This window comes from Dama dama, chromosome 24 (genome assembly GCF_033118175.1).
Source record: "Dama dama isolate Ldn47 chromosome 24, ASM3311817v1, whole genome shotgun sequence".
NCBI lineage: Eukaryota > Metazoa > Chordata > Mammalia > Artiodactyla > Cervidae > Dama > Dama dama.
In genome coordinates, this window is record NC_083704.1 from 24,656,425 (window position 1) to 24,679,367 (window position 22,943).

Consider the following 22,943-nt stretch of genomic DNA (forward strand, 5'->3'; position numbering starts at 1 on the left):
TGCGTTTCTGTCTGTCTAACCAATAAGAAATTCTATTTAGAAATTTTAAGATGTTTGGGATAGAGTACTACAACTTGGTTGAGTGATCTATACTGATTTAGCAAAACATACAAAATAATGGTGAAACATGTGAAAGTTGATCCAGTAAAATTTCTTCAAAAAAACAGTCACTTGCATTGACATACATATTTTTATTACAAAATATGCTCGTTCTAGCTTTTCCTTTCAATTTAGACTAAGGATACCCGAGTAAAACTCATATTCAATTCTTTCAAAATATAGGAGGAGTGATGTTAGCAACATGGCTAAGTAAGACATCCCACATCATACCCCTCCCTCAGTAAAAACAGTTCGTCATCTATCCACAGACAAAATTGTCTTTGTCAGTGGGATCCAGCACAATACATCAAGGGACTCAGGGACCAGTCATGCAATGAGTAATAAGGGTACAGACCTTGGACATGAACCCTACAGTGGCCCATTAACTGAATACAGCTCCCCTTGGCCATGGCCCATGAGCCCCTGGAGGACACTGTCTTAGACAAGCTACCACAGACGATTAAGCCCTTGCTGGAAGTTCAGGTTTTCAGTGGAGAAGTTCCCACATAGCCGTGGAGTGACAAAGTATGTTTAGATGCACTAGAGAAGGCAAGAGAAACAGTTCTACTTTACTCACATCAACTGTCCTTCATGGAGGCACAACTCAGAGCCAGAGGAAAGCTCCTCAGCCCGTGGTTTCTCCCAGAGGGTGAGGGAGAGCATAGGAGCGAGCACCCAGCTCACTACGTGGGACATTTCTAAAAAGGCCCACTGCTATCTCACTCTATCCAAGTACTGAGTTTCAAGACTCGGAGGATAAAAATATGCTGGGAAAGAGGTATATGGGACTCTTAAAAGGCATTAAAGGGATACAGGTCCTGCTAAGTGCATCACAGACACCATCAAGAAGTCTACCCATGAATCGCTGGGGACAACTTGCCTACAGATCCCCTTTATTGGCTCATGGGCACTCCCCAGTGCTTCTTGCACCTCATCCCACAAACCCTCAAACAAAGAATGGCTCTCTATCTGTGCTCCTGATGATAGCAAGTGTGATCTTTGGCAGATTATCTAGTAAATTTGCATATAAAACTCATAAAAATATGTGGCCAGGGAGAGACCACAAACTTGAGCTTAAGCTCCACCCTTAGGAAAGCAAAAGGGAGGTTGCCAGCACCCAGCAACCTGGGTTGAAGGAAGAGAAAAGACATATAAGCTTAAGAATTCTGCCACAAGAGGGAGCAAGAAGCATGGAGCAGGCATATCCACAGAGGGACTGAAAAGGTTCAGACTTCCTATCAGGAGTGATGGCAGGTATTTCTTCCCTGAAGTCAGTCAGCAATGACTAGAGGGGCTACTGCTACAACAAATGCAAATACAGCACTGTAAGACTTAAAGAAACGTATAAAATAACGGAAAGATGACACTATTAAAGGATCACAATAATCTTCCAATAACCAATCCCAAAGACATGGAGATCTACAACTCATCCACTAAAGAATCCACAATAGCTATTTTGATGAAGATCAGGAAGCTACAGGAAAACACAGCTTGATGAACAAACCAACAAACAAAATACAGAAACAAAATGAGAGGCCTAATAAAGAGAAATCATAAGAGAGAACCAAATAAAATCCAAAGTTAAATAATACAATGAATGAAATAAACAATGCAACTGAAAACATCAATAGCAGAATAAATCAATGAGAAATAAACATCTCTAGACTAGAAGACAGGGACTTCGAAATTATTCTGTTTATAATTGAATAAAGAATAAAGAGTGAGGAATAAACAGAATAAAGAATGAGGAAAGCCTATGTGATCGATCTATCAAATACCATCAAAAGAAGCAATATATGAATCACTGGAGTGTCAGAAGATAAAAAGTGGAGAAGAGGGTAAAAAGCTTATTTTAAAAATAATGACTCAGAACCTCCCAAATCTGGAAAGAGATTTGGATATCCATGTTTGTGAAGTTCATAGGTTGCCAAACAATTCAGCTTGAAGAGATATTTTCCAAGACACATTATAATAAAACTGTCAAAATCAAAGAATTTTGACAAGGAAAGAATCTTAGAGAAAATAAAGTTTGTAACTTACAAGGGAACCTCCAGAAGATTATTGTCATATTTTCCAGCAGAAGAGATTAAGAGGACAGGTTCAAAGAGATGAGAGGGAAAAAAAAGTAAACCAAGAATGTTCTATCCAGCAAAACAATCCTTCAGAAATGAAGAAGTGATAAAACCTTTCCTATGTAATCAAAATCTGAGGAACTACATAACCACCAGATCTGCCTTATAAGAAATGCTGAAAAAGAGTTCTCAAACCTAAAATTAAAGGAAGCTAATATTAAAATGTATAAAAATATACAAGATACTAGTAAAGGTAAGTAATTAAATTGAAGTATGTAGTCAAATTTAGGATATTTAATACTGTAATGTGGTGGTGTTTAACTATCTAACTCTAGTATAAAGGTCAAAAATTTTTAAAAATTTAAAAACTATTGCTGTAATAATAGGTTAATAAATACATGATACAAAATAGGTAAATTATGTCATTGAAAATATAAAAGAGTGAGGAAGTAAAAGGTAGAATTTTCTATGCAATTAAAGTTGTGTTGCTATCAGTCTAAAAAGACTGTTATAAGATGCTTTATATAAACCTCATGGTAGCCACAAAACAAAAACCTACTGTAGAAAGACAAAAGATAAACTAAAGAATCAAAGCTACTATGGAAAATCAGCAAATCAGGAAGGCAGTGAGGGAAAAAGGAATGAGGGAACTATAACACATCCAGAAAACACTCAATAAAATGAAATTAGTAGTCTTTACCTATCAATAATTACTGTTAATGTAAATAATAAGTTAAATTATCTATTCAAAAGGCGTAATAAGCAAAATGAAATGGCAACCTACAAAAGTTGAAGTCATTATCAGGGTTAAAATCCAAAATATATATGAAAGTCATGTAACTCAATAACATACAAACCAAGAAAAAAAAACAGTCTGATTAAAATATGGATGGAAGAGCTGAATTTGCATTTTTCCAAAAAAGATAAACAAATGGCCAACAGGTACATGAAATGATGTTCAACATCACTAATCATCAGGGAAATGAAAATTAAAACCACAATGAGATAGCATCTCACATCTGTTAGAATAGCTATCATCAAAAAGAGTTAGAAATAACAAATGTTGACAGGAATGTGGTAAAAAAAAAGGAACTCCTGTGCACTGCTGGTAGGAATATAATTGGTACAACCGCTATGGGAAACAGTATGAATGCTCCCCAAGAAATTAAAAATAGAACTACTACATGATCCAGCAATTACATTTCTGGGTATATGTTCAAAGCAAATAAAATCAGGATCTCAAAGAGATACTGCACTCTCACGTTTCCTGAGCCGGGATAAACAACCTGAATGTCCACATAGGGACAGATGAATAAAGGAAATGCGGTATACACACACACACAAACAATGGGCTATCACTCCGTCATCAGAAAGAAGGAGATCCTGACATGTACAACAATCGCTGATGGACCTGGAAGCATTATGACAAATGGAGTAGGTTAGAGAAATACGATTACTACCTGATATCACTTGTATGCGGAAGCTTAAAAGGCTGAACCCAAAGAAACAGAAAGTAGAGTGGTAGTTTCCAGGGGATAGGGAGGTGGTAATCAGGAGATGTCTGTCAAATGGTACAAACTTTTGGTTATTACGTAAATAAGTTTTAGGGATCTGAAGTACAGCAAGATGATTATAGTCAATAATACTTTATTACACACTTAAGAGCTGCTGAGAGAGTACGATCTGCTGTTTTCACCACAAAAAGAGACGGTCACCGTGTGAGGCGACAGATGCTGACTAGCTCCACTGTGGCAACCATTTTGAAATATTAAGTGCCGAATCATCAGGTTGTCCACCTTAAACTTGAACAACATTAAATGTCAATCATATTTCAAGAAAGCTGGGGGGAAATAGAGTGGGATCCCAAGAGATGAACGATGTAACCCCTAAAGCAGGATGCCATCTGTGAGTCTACTGTAAGCCATTCCAATCTCTACTTCCGACCTTAATTATCAGTAACTGCTGAACAAAGCACCCATAAGAACAGACTGACAACACAATTTATACCAGTTAGTCAAAAGTGTGCAGTAGAAATTTGTATGGAAATACAAAAAACCTCGAATAGCCAAAGTAATCTTGAGAAAGAAGAATGGAACTGGAGGAATCAACCTGCCTGACTTCAGACTCTACTACAAAGCCACAGTCATCAAGACAGTATGGTACTGGCACAAAGACAGAAATATGGATCAGTGGAACAGAATAGAAAGCCCAGAGATAAATCCACGAACCTATGGACACCCTTTGACAAAGGAGGCAACAATGGAAAAAAGACAACCTCTTTAACAAGTGGTGCTGGGAAAACTGGCCAACCACTTGTAAAAGAATGAAACTAGAACACTTTCTAACACCATACACAAAAATAAACTCAAAATGGATTAAAGATCTAAATGTAAGACCAGAAACTATAAAACTCCTAGAGGAGAACATAGGCAAAACACTCTCCGACATAAATCTCAGCAGGATCCTCTATGACCCACCTCCCAGAATATTGGAAATAAAAGCAAAAATAAACAAATGGGACCTAATGAAGCTTAAAAGCTTTTTCACAACAAAGGAAACTATAAATAAGGTGAAAAGACAGCCCTCAGATTGGGAGAAAATAATAGCGAACGAAGCAACAGACAAAGGATTAATCTCAAAAATATACAAGCAACTCCTGCAACTCAATTCCAGAAAAATAAATGACCCAATCAAAAAGTGGGCCAAAGAACTAAACAGACATTTCTCCAAAGAAGACATACAGATGGCTAACAAACACATGAAAAGATGCTCAACATCACTCATTATCAGAGAAATGCAAATCAAAACCACAATGAGGTACCATTACATGCCAGTCAGGATGGCTGCTATCCAAAAGTCTACAAGCAATAAATGCTGGAGAGGGTGTGGAGAAAAGGGAACCCTCTTACACTGTTGGGGGAATGCAAACTAGTACAGCCGCTATGGAAAATAGTGTGGAGATTTCTTAAAAAACTGGAAATAGAACTGCCATATGACCCAGCAATCCCACTTCTGGGCATACACACTGAGGAAACCAGATCTGAAAGAGACACGTGCACCCCAATGTTCATCGCAGCACTGTTTACAATAGCCAGGACATGGAAGCAACCTAGATGCCCATCAGCAGACGAATGGATAAGGAAGCTGTGGTACATATACACCATGGAATATTACTCAGCCATTAAAAAGAATTCATTTGAATCAGTTCTAATGAGATGGATGAAACTGGAGCCCATTATACAAAGTGAAGTAAGCCAGAAAGATAAAGACCATTACAGTATACTAACACATATATATGGAATTTAGAAAGATGGTAATGATAACCCTATATGTAAAACAGAAAAAGAGACACAGAAGTACAGAACAGACTTTTGGACTCTGTGGGAGAAGGCAAGGGTGGGATGTTTTGAGAGAACAGCATCGAAACATGCATATTATCTAGGGTGAAACAGATCACCAGCCCAGGTTGGATGCATGAGACAAGTGCTCGGGCCTGGTGCACTGGGAAGACCCAGAGGGATCGGGTAGAGAGGAAGGTGGGAGTGGGGATCGAGATGGGGAATACCTGTAAATCCATGGCTGATTCATGTCAATGTATGACAAAAGCCACTACAATATTGTAAAGTAATTAGCCTCCAACTAATAAAAATAAATGGGAAAAAAAAGTGTGCAGTAGAATTTGTACTAAGTGCAACACCATATTATCAGGATTTTAGAAAATAACACGTGTGATCCTTTTATAGAGCTAAGTATTAAGTACTTCCCCCCACCAAGAAAAAATTAGACCAGAAGAATCTATGATTTCTGTAGCCTCTAGGATTAAGACATTGGTAATAACATATTTCTATATAATTAGTCACCATACACCAAAAGTTCTATAGTTTTAATTCTGACAACTTCAACAGAATTAAAACCAAGGGAATTTATCTTCATTAAAAAATATACCAGGTATGTCACTGTGATGTTGATTTTTTAAACTTTCATATTTAAATCCAAAAGATCACCAACACTCTAGGAAAATTAACCTGTTTTTTTTTTCTTTTTACATGTTGACATGTTTAGTAGGCATCATTTATTTCTAAGTCCTTTTAATAAATACCTTGAATTTTTCTTGAGACCTTTATCATTATTATGATGACTTCACTTGTAATATTCCCCCCTTTATGGAAATACTATGTTTTAATCTGTGTACTAGTTTTTCAAAGGATCATCCTAGTACTATAGCTTGTACACTGTGGTGACATCCCAGTAATACCAACCTAGAAAGGAGCCTGCTTGATAATTAATGCTGACTCTAACATATTAATGCATTCAATGGAATAATATCATCTAATGATTGTTGGCATTATGTTTTAAGTGCTTGCTATTCATGAGTAACAAGAAATGTGAAGAATTGGGAATAGGCAAATTTGGAGCCATAAGTGGTCCAGGACCTCAGTCAGTCAGTGCAGTACCTCTTCAGGATGGCTACTATTACTGCTGAGATACTGATCATCTAGCTGTCTTCAGTTTGCCTGGGGAGCACTAATGCAACTGATAAGGGGCTTTGTAGAATTTCCTATAATCTCTTGAAAGATCTAACAGCAGGGGTCTGTTTGCCAAATAAAAGGTAAACAGATCTCTCTCTGTGCAGGTCCCGAAGAAGCTACCCTTACAGGCATCAAGTTGTTCAAAACACAAAATAATTTAGGAAGATTAAACTCCAGTAATAGATATTTTCCAAGGAGCCATTCATCAATTTAATATTTCCTGGGCTGGAGTACCCATCTATTATTCAGAACTATCCATTTGACTAATTCCAGTACCTACCTCCTTGCCTCTGCTTTGATAAGCATTGCCATTTTTCTACATGGGTGTCTGAACTTGCCTATTCCAATGTAGAGGAACACTCTTGCAAAGGCAACCAAAAAGACAGCCTTGTTTCGACTCTGACCACCCCAAGTTTCAGTTAGAGCACTGAAATTACATTGGAAATAACTGTTCCTTGCTGTGTATAGTCTTGTGTGTTAGTTGCTCAGCTGTGTCTGACTCTTTGCAACCCCATGGACTCTAGCTTGCCAGGCTCCTCTGTCCATGGAATTCTTCAGGCAAGAATATGAGTGGGTTGCTATATAGTGTTAGTGGGACTCAAAATCAAAATGTCCTACTTTCACACAAGCAAAACATAGATATGCCCCATAAGCACTTAGGTTTCATATAGTTTCCTCCAATTCTATAAGCTAACTAATATTCTTCCAATATTTTCTCTCTTTTGCTGACATTTATTAAAACCTATAGGATTCAAAACTGGGAGTCTCTTCAAATGAGCATTTTTGTAAAGACTGGGAAAAGAAAAGTTCGTTTGAACGCTAAATGCAGTGTCACTCAACAGGGACAGTAGGTCAGATATTCTGTCTCTGAAGTTCAGTGGTATAATGATAACTACTGCAGAAGCATGATTCTCTTTCCTTCCACTCAACTGACCAAAAAATTCTATTATTAAAAAGAATTTTCTATATTTGAGTCTCCATTCCTATATAAAAAGATGACCTATGTGCCTTTTCACTACATCTTTAACTTTGATGCCAGAATCCCATGTTCTTTTTCCCCTCAGCACATGCAACATATGGTAACCATATTTAAGTCAACGAATAAAGGAGGGCTTCATTTTGTATTCAGATGTTTTCACATTCCTCCATATTGCTCAACTGCAATGAAGATAGGTGGAAGAGATGAGGAGGACTTGCTGAGAAACACTTTTTCATTGCATTTCTACATGCAGTGAAAACAATCTGTTATCATCCACCTTAGTCCCACATCAACAATGATGGTCTATTGCCCAGGAAACCTATCTTTTTCAATCAAGGTGGATTAGGATCCTAGAATTCTCTGAACTGAGAGAGGCTAATTTTCACAATGAATAGGTGATGACTTTGCAAACCAAAGCAGCAAGATGCTGGCTCTCAGTTACCAAAACAGTTAGGGCTGGAAGCACAAGTTCTTAACCCCAAAGCCAAACCATTTTCTGCAGTACTTTTTATGTTGAGTGAAAGAGCACTCTCCATTTAGAAATCTGAGTCAAAATTCTTTCAAAGTGATTCTGTTTCATTAGAAACATTTAAAATGTTATATGCTATTAAACAATTTTCTCTTTGGGTTTTTTTTACATGACAACCTCTTCCTAAAATGTCACTCACTACCCCATTTAGAGCAGAGTTCAGCTCAGTTGCTCAATCATGTTCGACTCTTTGTGACCCCATGAACCGCAGCACTCCAGGCCTCCCTGTCCATCACCAACTCCCAGAGTCCACCCAAACCCATGTCCATCGAGTCAGTGATGCCATCCAACCATCTCATCCTCTGTCGTCCCCTTCTCCTCCAGGCCCTCAATCTTTCCCAGCATCAGGGTGTTTTCCAATGAGTCAGCTCTTCGCATCAGATGGCCAAAGTATTGGAATTTCAGCTTCAACATCAGTCCTTCCAATGAACACCCAGGACTGATCTCCTTTAGAATAGACTGGTTGGATCTCCTTGCAGTCCAAGGGACTCTCAAGAGTCTTCTTCAACACCTTAGGGCAGTCTTATCTGCTAACTTCTATTTACTCACAGCATACATTACTCAAAGAAAGTATTCAGACATGCACTGTTTGAGTGTAAGACATACCACCAGATGCTTTACCCCATTTTTCTCTTCTCATAAATTTATTATAGCATATTAATGATAACTTTGAAAGCTAAAATTGGAAGAAATTTCCAACTGCAACCTTGGAGTTATACTATTATATACTATTATACTATTTTACTATACTCTTAAACTCTTATAATAGTATACTCTTATACTATTATAGAGTATTTTAAAATTCAGTGTACATATATTGAGCCTAATCTCTGTTGGACATTATCCTAGATACAGAGTGCCTGAAGTCAAACACAACATAATTCCTACCTTCAATAAACTTACTAAATAAATGAGTTCTAAAATAAATGAGTCATGGGTATGAAATGTACATACCCAGTATGGGGAAGACAGTCGGTAACTATGTAATATCTTTGTATGGTGACATGCTATATGTAACTAGACTTGTCATGATGACTATTTTGAAATGTACAGAAATACTGAATCACCACATCATATGATAGGAACTAACACAGTGTTGTAGGCCAACTACACCTCAAAAATAAACTCATAGAAAAACAGGTCAAACTTCTAGTTACCAGAGGTAAGGGATAGAAGGAGGGGGAACTGGAGGTGGTCAAAATGTACAAACTTCCAGTTATAAGATAAGTAAGTATCAGAGTTGTAATATACAACATGAGAAACACAATTAACACTGGTATATGTTATATATGAGACTCGATAAGAGATTAAATTCTAAGAGTTCTCATCACAATTAAATTTTTTCTATATCTTCAATTATGAATCTATATGAGATAATGGATGCTCACTAAACTTATCATGGTAATCATTTTGTGATATATAAAAGTCAAATCTTCATGCTAAGAAAAAATAAAAATAAACTCACATTCAAATGGGAGAGGATTAGATAGATTATAATGATTACAATGACATGCAACAAATACCATGAGAGTTATGCACAAAGTGTTATAGAACTCTTAGAAGCAACACTCAATTACATTTATGAAGGTAGAAGCCAAATAACATAAGCAAGTCTTTCTAGATTAAGTAGTAAAATACTGACTGAAAATTATTGTAGATGATCTACAGAATCAATGGGGAGACCAAGAAACCGAAGTCAAAAGATGAAACAAAGGGTGACTAGGCTGTTAGAATCAAAGGTAAAAAAAAAAAAAACAAAGAAAGTACCACAGGGCCAAGTTCGCTGGGGCCCTGCTGCTGCTACTCTTGGAAATGGGAAGTAGGAGGTTGTGCTCCCACTGCCATTTCATGCTAGATAGCATGATTTTACTGCCCCTGGATCTACCCCTGGATCCTGGATACTTCTGCTGCAGCTGCCTATCAATAAAATAGAATACCACGGTCCCTCCTTTGTGTCTCTAGCTCTTGATCTACCTATGGCAAGAATGCCTGGGTATGTTTGATGAGCCAAGGCTAGGTGATATGATTGTGTCCTAACTTCAGAGGAGCCTAGAACATGAAATTCTGGCCTTTTGGCTCTACCATGATATGCAGCCTCATTCTCTCATTGTGACTTGACAATTGGTCAATCCCACTACTTTATTCATGGAGAGGGACTTTACAGTGCTGTGCTATTAAAAAATAAAAAAGACACATGTATACACTGTGATCCAAAACAAGACCGTGAAGGGAGACTATGCCAGGGATAACTTTTTTCAGGGTGTTAGGCTTTGGAAAAAGAGTTAGCTCACAGTCCAGGCAGAAAGCAAAGGATTAGCTAAGGCACAGAATAACCTGACACCCACAGAAGGCTGACTGTGGTAGGACAAGAAATGTATACATGGGGGCTTGGAGTAGAATCAAAGGTGACAGGCATAGTATGGAGTAAGACTGGTGACCACATCAGGTACCAGGTCAGAAATAACCTATTCTCCAGGCTAGCCATCTTTTGCTTAATCCTATGGAGTAAGGGAAGCCAGGGACAGATAACAGAATTTCTGCATTTATTTTTTGGTGAAAAGATGATCATCTTAGTTAAACAGATCCTATATTGGAGCTGACCTGGAGGCATGGATAGCTGAAGCTATGTACCATTAAGAAAAAAGTGGGGCTCAGAACTAAAGGAACTGTAATGATAGTTGGGGATAAGGGACATACACTCAAGACATGCTAACAAACTGGGTGTGGGTTAAAATCTGAAGTACTGTGTTAACCACTGAAGGTCCAAAAATTAAAATGATAAAGCTTCGTCTTGAGGAACTTAGTTTCACTTTAATCACAATGGGAAATGAATGATATCATGAGAGTGCTTGGGATTTTGCGTTTTGAAATTAAGTCCTTATTCAACACTTGTAATTTAAACTGGGATCACTGAACAGTTCATTAAAGAAACACTCCAAGCAGATATTAGAATGTCTCAGAGTTTTCTATATTGATCATGATATAGATAGAGGCAAAACAAAATTGGAAAACCCTCAAAGTGAGTGTAGAAATATAGACGGGTATATTGTGAATTACAGCCCTGATGCATCATGCTGCTGTAAGTTTTGTGTGGGGGTGGTAACAGGGAAGAATGCAGTAGAGTTAGGGTGGGGGTAACTGTGACAAATCTAAGCAAACAGATCTAGGATATAATTTTTGTGGCTCACAAATCAAATATTTATACATTCTAAAAATTATATATCATAAGGGTTTCCTCTACATGCCATTTTACTCCCAATAAGGGCAAATGGAAAATACAACTGTTCATCCTTTTCTCTTTCCTTAGCAAATATTTACTGAATGATTTCTATATGCCCCAAATTAGGCTAGATGATAGGGTTCCAAGGCAAAGCCCTTGACCTCACAGAGGTTAGTCAGGTGGGAAAGATCGACAACACAGCCAATGAAAGAAAGCATTGCATCTGGGAGGGAGGGCGGAGCAAAGGATCCTCTAATGAGAACCAAATCCTACAATGAACAAATCCAACCTGTTCCTGAGGTTAAAAAAAAAAAACAAAAAAACTGAAGGCTGAATAATAGTTACCATAGGCAGTTAAATCTTCATCTAGTTACTCTAGGTAAAACCATTCTAGGTCAAGCTGCTGCTAAGTCGCTTCAGTCATGTCCAACTCTGGGCAACCCCATGGACAGCAGCCCACCAGGTTCTTCTGTCCATGGGATTCTCCAGGCAAGAATACTGGAGTGGGTTGCCATTTCCTTCTCCAATTCTAGGTCAAGAGAAAGTACTAAATTAATTAAAAAGTCTAGAGTTTACCTAATAATTATAAGACCAGCTGAAATAAGTGATTAAGTGATCAGCATGAAATACCAAAGGATAGTTCAAATATTCTTTCTGGTTTTGAAAAGTTGATATATCTCATGACACCATGGCAGTAATGAAGCATGACTATTTGTGTCACATTACGAAGCAGTGGTCATGAGATTCTCCTGAAAATTGTGACAAACTAGAGTAGTTATATGTGATGTCCTTGCTCTCATAATCCTTGACCCAAATTTGGTTCAAAAGCTCTAGACTATATTACTGGACTATATTACATGATCATAAGCACTTCTTTTGACCCTAACTTAGAAAAGAAGTCTTTATATCTAATTTATGCTACTTATTTTATTATGCTGACCTGAATTCTAAAGCACACTGGGAGTGAATAGGCTCTCATTCTGTGTGATATTAAGCAATAAATTGCTTTTGTTGATATTGCATGTGCAACCATTCAAATAAACAGGGCAATTTATGCAAATATAACTGTTTTACAAAAATCTCATCATCTGAGAAAATCATGTTACAGTCCTCTCTGAAAGTTCAACAAGGAGCAGCATCCATGCATATTTAAATATCCCATGACTATACATGAGAGGAGAATTATTAAGGTCTTCTCTGGCAGCATAGAGAAACTGTATATAAACTTTCATGTCCCAGACAAATTAGATGGCCCCTTGTTGAAGGGCAGCTTTCTTTTCTGACATCATTGTCTTGATTTGTTCTCTCAGAATCTAACAAAGGAGCATGCATCCCATGTTCTATGCCTACATGCATGGTGAAGATCCTTTAGGATCCAGTTTTATAAGTAGCCTTTGCTTAAAGACTTAAGCCTAAAGTTTGGAACTGAAACACTTTGAAAGAGTGCAACTTTTACAGACATTTATAAAGAAGAACCACAATACTCAAACTGTTTGAAAGAATGGAAGTAACTCCTTGGAACCTTCCAGCAGAACACAGAAACATTATCCTTGCTGTCTCCACTTACCCTCACATACACACACACACCACATGAAAAGGTCAACACTTCGTTTTCTTGGTATGCTTCTTATACAATGAAAGCATGTTAGTAAGAATAGCAACTCAGCTGTATTTTATACACACACACACACACACACACACACACACACACACACATATACATACATAACCTTTCAGTTACGACTAAAGGCAAGTGTTATCTATCACTCCAGTTATTTTCAATCTTTTCAAACTCAAGCAATAACTTCAATAACATCACTGATTTATAAGAAACTAGTGTGGAACACTAATAATTAGGCATCACTGGGTGTTGTGTTTCCCATACAGGATTTAATTTATCTTACTCTCATTAATCTCATTCTCTATAAAAGGAATCCGAGACTTGGAAAGTTCAAGTACGTGTCAAACATTACACAGAATACAAGTGATGGAAACCATTATCCAAATCCAGGTCTTTCTGATAGCTTTGCACTAGCTTATCTATATGCCACACTACCTCTCCTTACGTGCACCTTGACTTGTGTCTTTCTAGAGGATCAAGTTCTAGAACTAGCAAAGAAAAAAAGTAAACTCTGAAAATTACCCTTGAAAGTTACCTAAAATTCCCTAAGAATGTATACTTTACTGAAATTTCAATAGGGCAAATTTTTATAATCCTTTTTACTTCGAATTAGCATATATTGTTGTTCCTCTGAATGCCAGAGAAGGTAGTTGGAGTGTTCTTATAAGTCGTGGAAAATGAATATTTACCTCTATACACTGGAATCACCTTTGGGCTGGCAACATGCTCACAATATGAGCAGCCCACAGAAGGGACACCCACCTAAGAAATGATGGAATCATGCTTCCCATCTTAAGTTTTTTCCTAAGAAATACACATACTGAGTGAGCAGACTTGTCACATACCACTTCAATTATAAGTTCCCCTCCTCTTATGTCCTCCTTTCTTGGGGAGAGAGGAGGGAGTTTAATGCTGAGGGCTCTGTTAAACACACAAATGAATTTACTTAAATTCATTGTACATATGGTGTGGTTCCAATGAAATTTAATATAAATGCATGTCAACTATCATAATGAAGAACTTATTGCAAGACATTACCTGAACTCACAGTGTTTTCTGGCATTTCTGCAGCTGGCTTTTTAGTTACCCTCATACCCAAATTGAAAGGCTTTCAGATTGAAGGGTTTTATCCCAAATGGCTGCCAATAATTTTATTTTGGGCTGGGTCACTTCAATGTATGATTAGCTAAAATTATAAGTTGGGGAGTTCAGATTATATTACAAGGTCCTTTCCTTTTTGAAGAGTCACATACAACAGACTTTGTATATGTAAAGTTTTCGCCAAGTGACACCAGGAATAAACAATCATTGGAAACTCAGCACTGACCTGTTATAGAATACAGACTTTTATAAAGGCCAACATTTGTCTTGATCCTCTCCTTTACTAAACAATCAACATGATTTTGGCCTTTTGAACACTGCACATTTTATAACTAAGTGGGTAATACCCTTTGCTTTGTCCAGTACAAAGTTCAGTATTAAACTTTAGATTCACCTGTGGAAATTCTGTAGAACAAGATGGTATCTGAACTTTATTTCTGAGCCTTATCTTACTATTTTACCCATATTTTCTCTTCATTTTATCCTACATATTGGTTATTATGCCCATATTTTAGATATGTCTTTAAGTCAGCCTCTAACATTATTTTCACTAAAGCAGAAGTCAAAGAAACAAAGAAAGAAAGAAATGCATGGTTATCAAAAGTGGTTAGGCTGTTCTCTCAAGATTCATGAATTCAGCTGTTAATGAGTCTTATAAATCACAGCATGGAAGACACAGGCCAGAGTTAAGACTTATCTCTTAATCAGAAAGTTTCTCACTGAATCACTCCAGAAATGCTTCCCTTAGAAACAGAGTAGCTGGGAGTACAACGGTGACTCAGAAAGACAGATTCTCTTTTAAAGTCTATGGGGCAAGACAGAAAAGGACAGCAACAACGAACTAGGCTAACCCGTGATAACTGGTATGGGAGCGGGCCCTGGAAACACAAGACCACGCTGACAGAGCCCAGAAGGTTTTGTATACATGTTCGTATGAACCTAGAAATGGCATTAGGGATGAATCCTGTAAACCATTAGGAGCTATGCAGTCAAAGGTGCTAAGAGTGACATATTTCAGCCAGAAGGAAGAGCATAAGAATAACCCAGCCCTCCAGTGACATTTTCAAATTGGACATAATGATAAGACACTGAGTAAGAAGCACAAGATTCATAAGGAAGTCATGGCTCCCTTCTTTCAGCAGCCATGTACAGACACACCATCCACATGCGGGAGCATCACATGCCTGAGACTGTGATAGTCTGTGATAGACCATCTATAGTCTACAGCCTATAGATAGTCTATATATAGAGACTGTAGATAGACTATTGATAGTGTATAGACTTTCACCTACAGACTGAAGGTCAAACGCTCCAATCCATGTCTTCAGGATTTATGGCATCTATCCTCATGAGAAGGACCTCTGCTTCTATCACTCTGTTTGTTGGCCTTACAGTTAGTTAACTATTCTGATCAATGACAGTTTGGATAATATCCTTACCACCAAAACCGAGGACCAGACTTTAGCCTAAAAACTTTTTAGGAATATCGAAGCATGAAATTTTTCAAAAAAATCTGTATTTACTAGATTCAGCATTTCCGTACGGGGAAGCCAGCATATACATTGTCACGATTCTTAAGTTTGAAGATTATGTCTCATTTTTACAAAATCTGTCAAACATTTGAACCCATTACCTTCCATTTTGAGTTTAATAAGCAAACATAAAAGAAACTTCTCCAAATGCTATCTAATAGAACTGCCTCAAAAGAATCTACAGTTTCAAAGGATATCTAAGTACACTCTACTGCTTGGATAATTCACTTAATTTGTTTTGGCCAAGTCATTCAGAGCCCTCACCATTACTCACCTTCAAAGCACAGTGTAACTGTAATTGGGTTTTCATAATTTAAACAATTCTCTTCATTTTGGAGAGGGGCAAAGAGGAAGGATGCATGAAGAGGCATATTTAGCCACATTTGCTTATTTTCCTTAGACATAATGTAATCCACACTACCAGCTATTGCACAGAAGTCAGATGGCAATTTTAGTACCTATTATTTTCCTCTACTTCTTCCACTTTTAAGGGATTTCAGTTTCACAGCTTTGAAAATATTATCTTCCAAACCACAATGTGCTATAAATGAGGACTCTGTAGATTCACTTCACAGGCAATGGGGAATGTGAAGGTAGGAATAGGGTTATTGTCGATAGTGTTCACTAATGATTGAAAGAAGCCTAAAGCCACAGACATTTAAAGAGGGTCATCTAGATCACTGTGATCTCATCCTACCTGCCTCTTTGGATATCTGGGTGAAGGATTCCACACCTTTCTCTCCGTAACTTCCTTCCGATGCGAGAGTAGACACGTAATTCCAACCCAGGGCCTTTACAATGTCTACCATGGCCTGGGCTTGAAAGGAATCGGGAGGGACCACACGCGAGAAGAAGTCATAGCGCCGGTCATCACTTAACTCGGGTGCCGTTGATGCATAACTAATCTGGGGGATCTGAAAAGACAAGAAAGCACTACATGAGGGCACACCATCAAGATGGGGGAGATTCATTTGTATTTATGACAATTTACTTAAAATACAGGTCTTGAGCTCCAAAGAGGATGTGTGTTTGCCAAACACTGCACGAAAGTGTAAACCACCTAAATGCAACCAAATGCTATTTTTGCGTTGTGACCTTTTATTTTTCTCCTCTTGGAGAAAGGAATGGGAATGGAGTGGGAATTACTTACATCACAGTTGTTAGGAAAAAAACATATATAACCATTCTAACATTGTGAATCATGCTTTAGTTACTATACACTAATACAAACAAAAGACAGGACAGCCTAACTGTTATATAAAGGTTGATTTATTTGACATATCTTGAGAATGTTTGTGGATGTAATCAGCTATCTAACATTAGACTCAGTGCTGATCACCTGTGAGGAAATAGCTAAGCAAGCTTCATGCATTATTTATTTTTCACAAGAGCCTTATGAAGTAGATCACTAACTCCCTAAGACCAAGGCAAGGGAGTTCCCTGCCCCACCATCGCTTCAATGGCTTATGCACTTTGGAAGGTCTTTCTCAAAATTTTCTTAGCTTCCATTTGGATGCTGAGAGAGACTGACAGTCTTGATTGAGTGACAGTGACCTCTGATTCCCATTTTTTTCCCTTTGCAGAATTATCTGACCCTCAGCTTCATATGTGATTAACCAAATGCCTCAAGAATTCTAGAACTTGTGTCTATATGGGTCATCCTATACCAAGTCCCTGGTTCCAAGAGTGCAGTCTAATGAACAGAATATTCCTCTTGGCTGGCAAATACCTGATATACTGATCTTAGTTAAAGTCAATTACGCATATAGAAAGAAGCCTAGGAAAAAAAAATGTTTACCTGGGATCACAAATATACTAGGGAAAAACCTGAAGCAGCCATAGATGAGGAACATACCTTAAGGTCTAGCTCCAGGATCTCTAGAGTAGTTGTTTTTACAATGCAATACACTGCAGTTCTTTCTCTTAACAATAGCATGCAGTAGACCATGATAGGTACAATTTACCTATTTGTAAGAATGACCCACTTCTACAAAAGTCTAGTTGTAACTCTCCCAGGATTTATCCCTGCTGTAGTGTAAGGTTATCTCATGTATCTAAAAACTAGTTTTGATCTTTTCTCAAAGACCAACAGTCCAACTCTTTGCCCCAAAGATATCAAAACTATACTCAAGTTAATTCTTTGAGCCCTGAAAAATTCTACCCAGTACTAACGTATTTTTCTTTTTTGAGGGCATTTGGCCTAAAGCTTACCCAGTTGCCATTGTTTAAAGCTGGCTACCACTTCTATAAAGCAAATTTCTCCACCAACCTCTCGAGGTTAAGCATTATAGTCAGGTCTTGTGGTCCCAACAGTATTGCATGCCTGCTCAGTCACGAAGTCATGTCTGACTCGTGACCCTATGCACTGTAGCCCTTCAGGCCCCTCTGTCCACGGGATTTTCCAGGCAAGAATACTGGAGTGGGGTGCCATTTCCTACTCCAGGGCATCTTCCCTACTCAGGGATTAAACCTGTGTCTCCTGCATAGGCAGGTAGATTTTTTACCACTGAGCCACCTGGGATAGTGACTGCAGCCATGAAATTAGAAGACGCTTACTCCTTGGAAGGAAAGTTATGACCAACTTAGACAGCATATTAAAAAACAGAGACATTACTCTGCTAACAAAGGTCCGTCTAGTCAAAGCTATGGTTTTTCCAGTAGTCACATATGGATACGAGAGTTGGACCATAAAGAAAGCTGACTGCCAAAGAATTGATGCTTTTGAACTGTGGTGTTGGAAAGTCCCTTGGATTGCAAGGAGATCCAACAAGTCCATCCTAAAGGAGATCAGTCCTGAGTGTTCATTGGAAGGACTGATATTGAAGCTGAAACTCCAATACCTTGGCCACCTGGTGCAAAGAACTGTTTCATTGGAAAAGACCCTGGTGCTGGGAAACACTGAAGTTGGGAGGAGAAGGGGACGACAGAGGATGAGATGGTTGGAATGGCATCACCAACTCAATGGACATGAGTTTGGATAAACTCCAGGAATCGGTGATAGACAGGGAGGCCTGGTGTGCTGCAGTCCATGGGGTCGCAAAGAGTCGGACACGACTAAGCAACTGAACTGAACTGAGACACCTGGGTATAGATGACCCACCATTTCCCATGCAGCCTGTCCCTGATGCAGCGATCTATGACCACTAGGGGCAGGCTCTCCATTTCTGACTCAAAATCCAAAGCCAGTTTTGAGAAAGTCTCCAAGTCTCCTGATGGTCTTCATCTGAGTAATTTCTCAATTACAGCGGGAATGAAGAGCAGTGGAAAGAAAATGGGATTTTGTATTTAGAATACATGAAGTAGGAGCCTGATGTTTCTGTTCACTTGTGTTTACTAGGTGAGTATTTCACTTCATTGAGTTGGTTACATTATTAATTAGTATAAGATTGCATTGGAATAACAAATGGACATTGCTTAGTGTGATGCCTGGAACAGTGTGGGCACTTAATACATGGGGTATCAACAATCAAAATAGAGAAAATCATGTGTTTTCTTAATATATTTACCCATTCTCTACATTTTACTTCCCATTTTCTCTGTGACACACTAACAAAAACATTTCACTTACTGTCCTAAAAAATGTTTACATGTTCCTAGTATTATTGCTTTAGAAATAATATTTACTATTTATTTAACTCTTCATCATGTAGCAAGAATAGTCTAAAAGTTTAGGGAGGGATTTTGTTTTATTCATTTATTTTTGTTGAAATATAGCTTATTTACAATATCATGTTAGTTTCATATGTGTGAAGTGAAAGTTGCTCAGTTGTGTCCGACTCTTTGAAATCCCATGGACTATACATACAATCCACGGAATTCTCTGGGCCAGAATACTGGAGTGGGTAGCCTTTCCCTTCTCCAGGGGATCTTCCCAACCCAGGGATCAAACCCAGGTCTCCCACATTGCAGGTGGATTCTTTACAGCACAGTAATTCAGATACACACACATACACACACATCTATGTGTGCATATACAGGGTTTCCCCCTTGGCTCAGACAGTACAGAATCCGCCTGCAATGAAGGAGCTGTTGCTGCTGCTGCTGCTGGTGCTAAGTCGTTTCAGTCGTGTCCAACTCTGTGAGACCCCATAGATGGCAGGCCCCCAGGCTCTGCCACCCCTGGGATTCTCCAGGCAAGAACACTGGAGTGGGTTGCCATTTCTTTCTCCAATGCATGAAAGTGAAAAGTGAAAGTGAAGTCACTCAGTCGTGTCTGACTCTTCACGACCCTATGGACTACAACCTACTAGGCTCCTCCGTCCATGGGATTTTCCAGGCAAGAGTACTGGAGTGGGGTGCCATTGCCTTCTCTGCAATGAAGGAGACCATGGTTCAATTCCTGGGTCAGGAAGATGCCTTGGAGAAGGTGAAGGCAACCCATTCCATTATTCTTGCCTGGAGAAATCCATGGACAGAGGATCCTGGCAGGCTATAGTCCATGGGATATACACACATAAATATATTCCTTTTCAGACTCTTTTTCCTTATAGATTAACACAAAATATTGAGTATAGCTCCCTGTGCTATACAATAGGTCTTTGTTAGGTATCACTGAAAGTTCTAAATGCATCCCCTTATCTAACCACCAGTAAACATCCTTCATTATACTTTTTATACTACACTAGGGCTTCCCTGGTGGCTCAGATGGTAAAGAATCTGCCTGCAATGCAGAAGATCTGGGTTTGATCCCTGGGTCAGGAAGATCCCTTGCAGAAGGAAATGGCTACCCATTCTAGTATTCTTGCCTGGAGAATCCTTTAGGACAGAGGGGACAGTCTATGGTGTTGCAAAGAGTCCAATATGACTGAGTGACTAACACTTTCACTTCATGTCATACAATTATTAAATCATTTTATGAAAGAGGAAATTGAGTCTTAAAAGTAGAATATAAGCTTGCTTCAGGTCACAAAGTTGTAAGATAAAGCCATATTCAAACTTAACATAACCCAATGCAAACTTATGAACTCTTAACTATGATACTTTGCTAAATTACTGCTAAAACTTTTTATTAATAAGCATAACAAAAGAAAGAGTAGTATATTACTGGAGTGTAAGTCAAGTTTCCTGCACAGCATGTACTATAGAGCCACTGAAAATAATCTTACAGGTCACTCTTAGACTGTTGTTCAAACATTTTATTTAGGTGCCTTATTAAAGTTTATACAGATATGTGAGTAGATTGAGTATCCTATGTTTCATTCACGGGTCATAAATTTTAAGTGAAAAAAAAAGTCAACTGAATAAAGGCTTTGGGCAAAAATTAAAGGGAAGGAACAAGAAAAATACCTTTCTTACAAGAAATAAAAGGAGAAGAAGCCAAGCATGGCAGTACAATTCCATCAATTTCAACTTGGGGAAATGCAAAATCTTTGTGTGGTTGCACAGATGCCTTCCTTGCCAAAATCCTTTTCTACCTTTGAAGGAGGGCTAATAAAGATACATCCACCCTCTACTTAAATTTGCATTTATGTAACTGCTGTAAAACATTGCAGCTGTGAGATGCCTCCAACACAAATACATTTTCTAAACTGCACCCCAAATTTTAGTAATGAAAATCCTAGTGTAGCAGATTTATTTCCTCACTACCCTTTGAAAATGGTTGCTGTCTATGGTTTATCCCTTCCATTAAAAATAAGAAACACCTACTGGCTTAAGACTCACAGGGTTCCTTGACAATCACACACACACATCCTATATTCAGTTATACATATCTGCATATTATACATATAATGATGCTAGAATAAGGAATGAATGAATAAACAGATTTCATTTCTGAGATAAAAATATGGCCATATAAAGAAATTCCCAGCAGCAATAAGAGATGAAGAACAGTGAGAATGTATGTAACCTATAAAATATCCTATTAGTTATCACCTGTTATCCTGTATATGTAATTACCTGTTTGAAAACAAATGTTTAAGCCAACAGAATGTTTGAAGTGCTTATTATACCTGGTAGCTGAAACTGACCAAATTCTTACTAGTCATCTTTAGTGACTAACTGACACACTCCCCTTGGTAAGATATACCTTCTTTTTCTGCTATAGAAACTCTACCCTGTTGCCGTCTCTTTCAGAAATGCAGAACTAATCTTTTGATGAGGACAATTTAGTATAATCACACTTCTGCTATACAAAAATAATCCCATCTCCCTTTGAGCTTTCCTTTCTCTAATTTAAAAACCAAAAACACTTTTCATCTTTATCATAGGACTGCATTTTCATCTCATTGCTATTCTTTTAATAAAAATTTGCCCATCACACAAGAATGGTTATATTAATGATGAGTGCCAAATCAGGTTAACAACATCTCACACCTCAAAGTTATCATTCAAAAATCTATGTAGAAGTTAACTTTCCTGACCCTTTTTAAACAGTGAAAACCAAACAGAAAAAGAAATAAAAACCATAATCCTTCAAGTCAGCATGTGTAAAATTTCTCCAGTTTGTGTATTATTCTTAAAGGAAGAGAAGAAAGGCCCAATTCACTCTATTTAACTTTTGAAATATTTATGCACATTTAAGGATTCTATGACAGCTTCCCTGATGGTTCACACGGTAGAGAATCCGTCTGCAACGCAGGAGACCAGGGTTCGTTTCGTGGGTTGGGAAAATCCCATGGAAAAGGGACTGGCAACCCACTCCAATATTCTTCCTTGGAGAATCCCCATGGACAGAGGAGCCTGGCAGGCTACAGTCCATGGGGTTGCAAAAAGTTGGACATGATTGAATGACTAACACACACCAAGAATTTCTATAAATCTAAGAAAAACACGTTAAGGGAAAAATACTTTCAAGATAGTTAAAATGGATATGTAGATAACTTACATCTTCTCCACACTGTAAAAAACTTTCAATTCATCAATATTTGTATCTCACCAACCCAAGTGATTGGACTGTAAGGAGATCCAACCAGTCCATCCTAAAGGAAATCAATCCTGAATATTCATTGGAAGGACTGATGCTGAAGCTGAAATGCCAATACTTTGGTGACCTGACACAAAGAACTGACTCATTGGAAAAGACCCTGATGCTGGGCAAGATTGAAGGCAGGAGGAGAAGGGGACAACAGAGGATGAGATGGTTGGATGGCATCACTGACTTGATGGACATGAGTTTGGGTAAACTCCGGGAGCTGGTGATGGACAGGGAGGCCTGGTGTGCTGCAGTCCATGGGGTTGCAGAGTCAGACATGACTGGGCAACTTAATTGAACTGACTGAATACAAGTGATTACATTGACTGAATTATGTAGGTATACTGT

The 22,943-nt window shown here is 38.2% G+C and overlaps 1 protein-coding gene across 1 annotated transcript in view; it reads right to left on the reverse strand.

Moving 5' to 3' along the window:
- Nucleotides 1–22,943, reverse strand: part of GRM7 (glutamate metabotropic receptor 7) — an 837,184-nt gene that overhangs the window by 540,059 nt on the left and 274,182 nt on the right. The window contains exon 2 of the mRNA XM_061129157.1: nucleotides 16,380–16,596. Coding sequence (XP_060985140.1) covers nucleotides 16,380–16,596 — 217 coding nt within the window. The remainder of the gene's footprint in view (nucleotides 1–16,379; nucleotides 16,597–22,943) is intronic.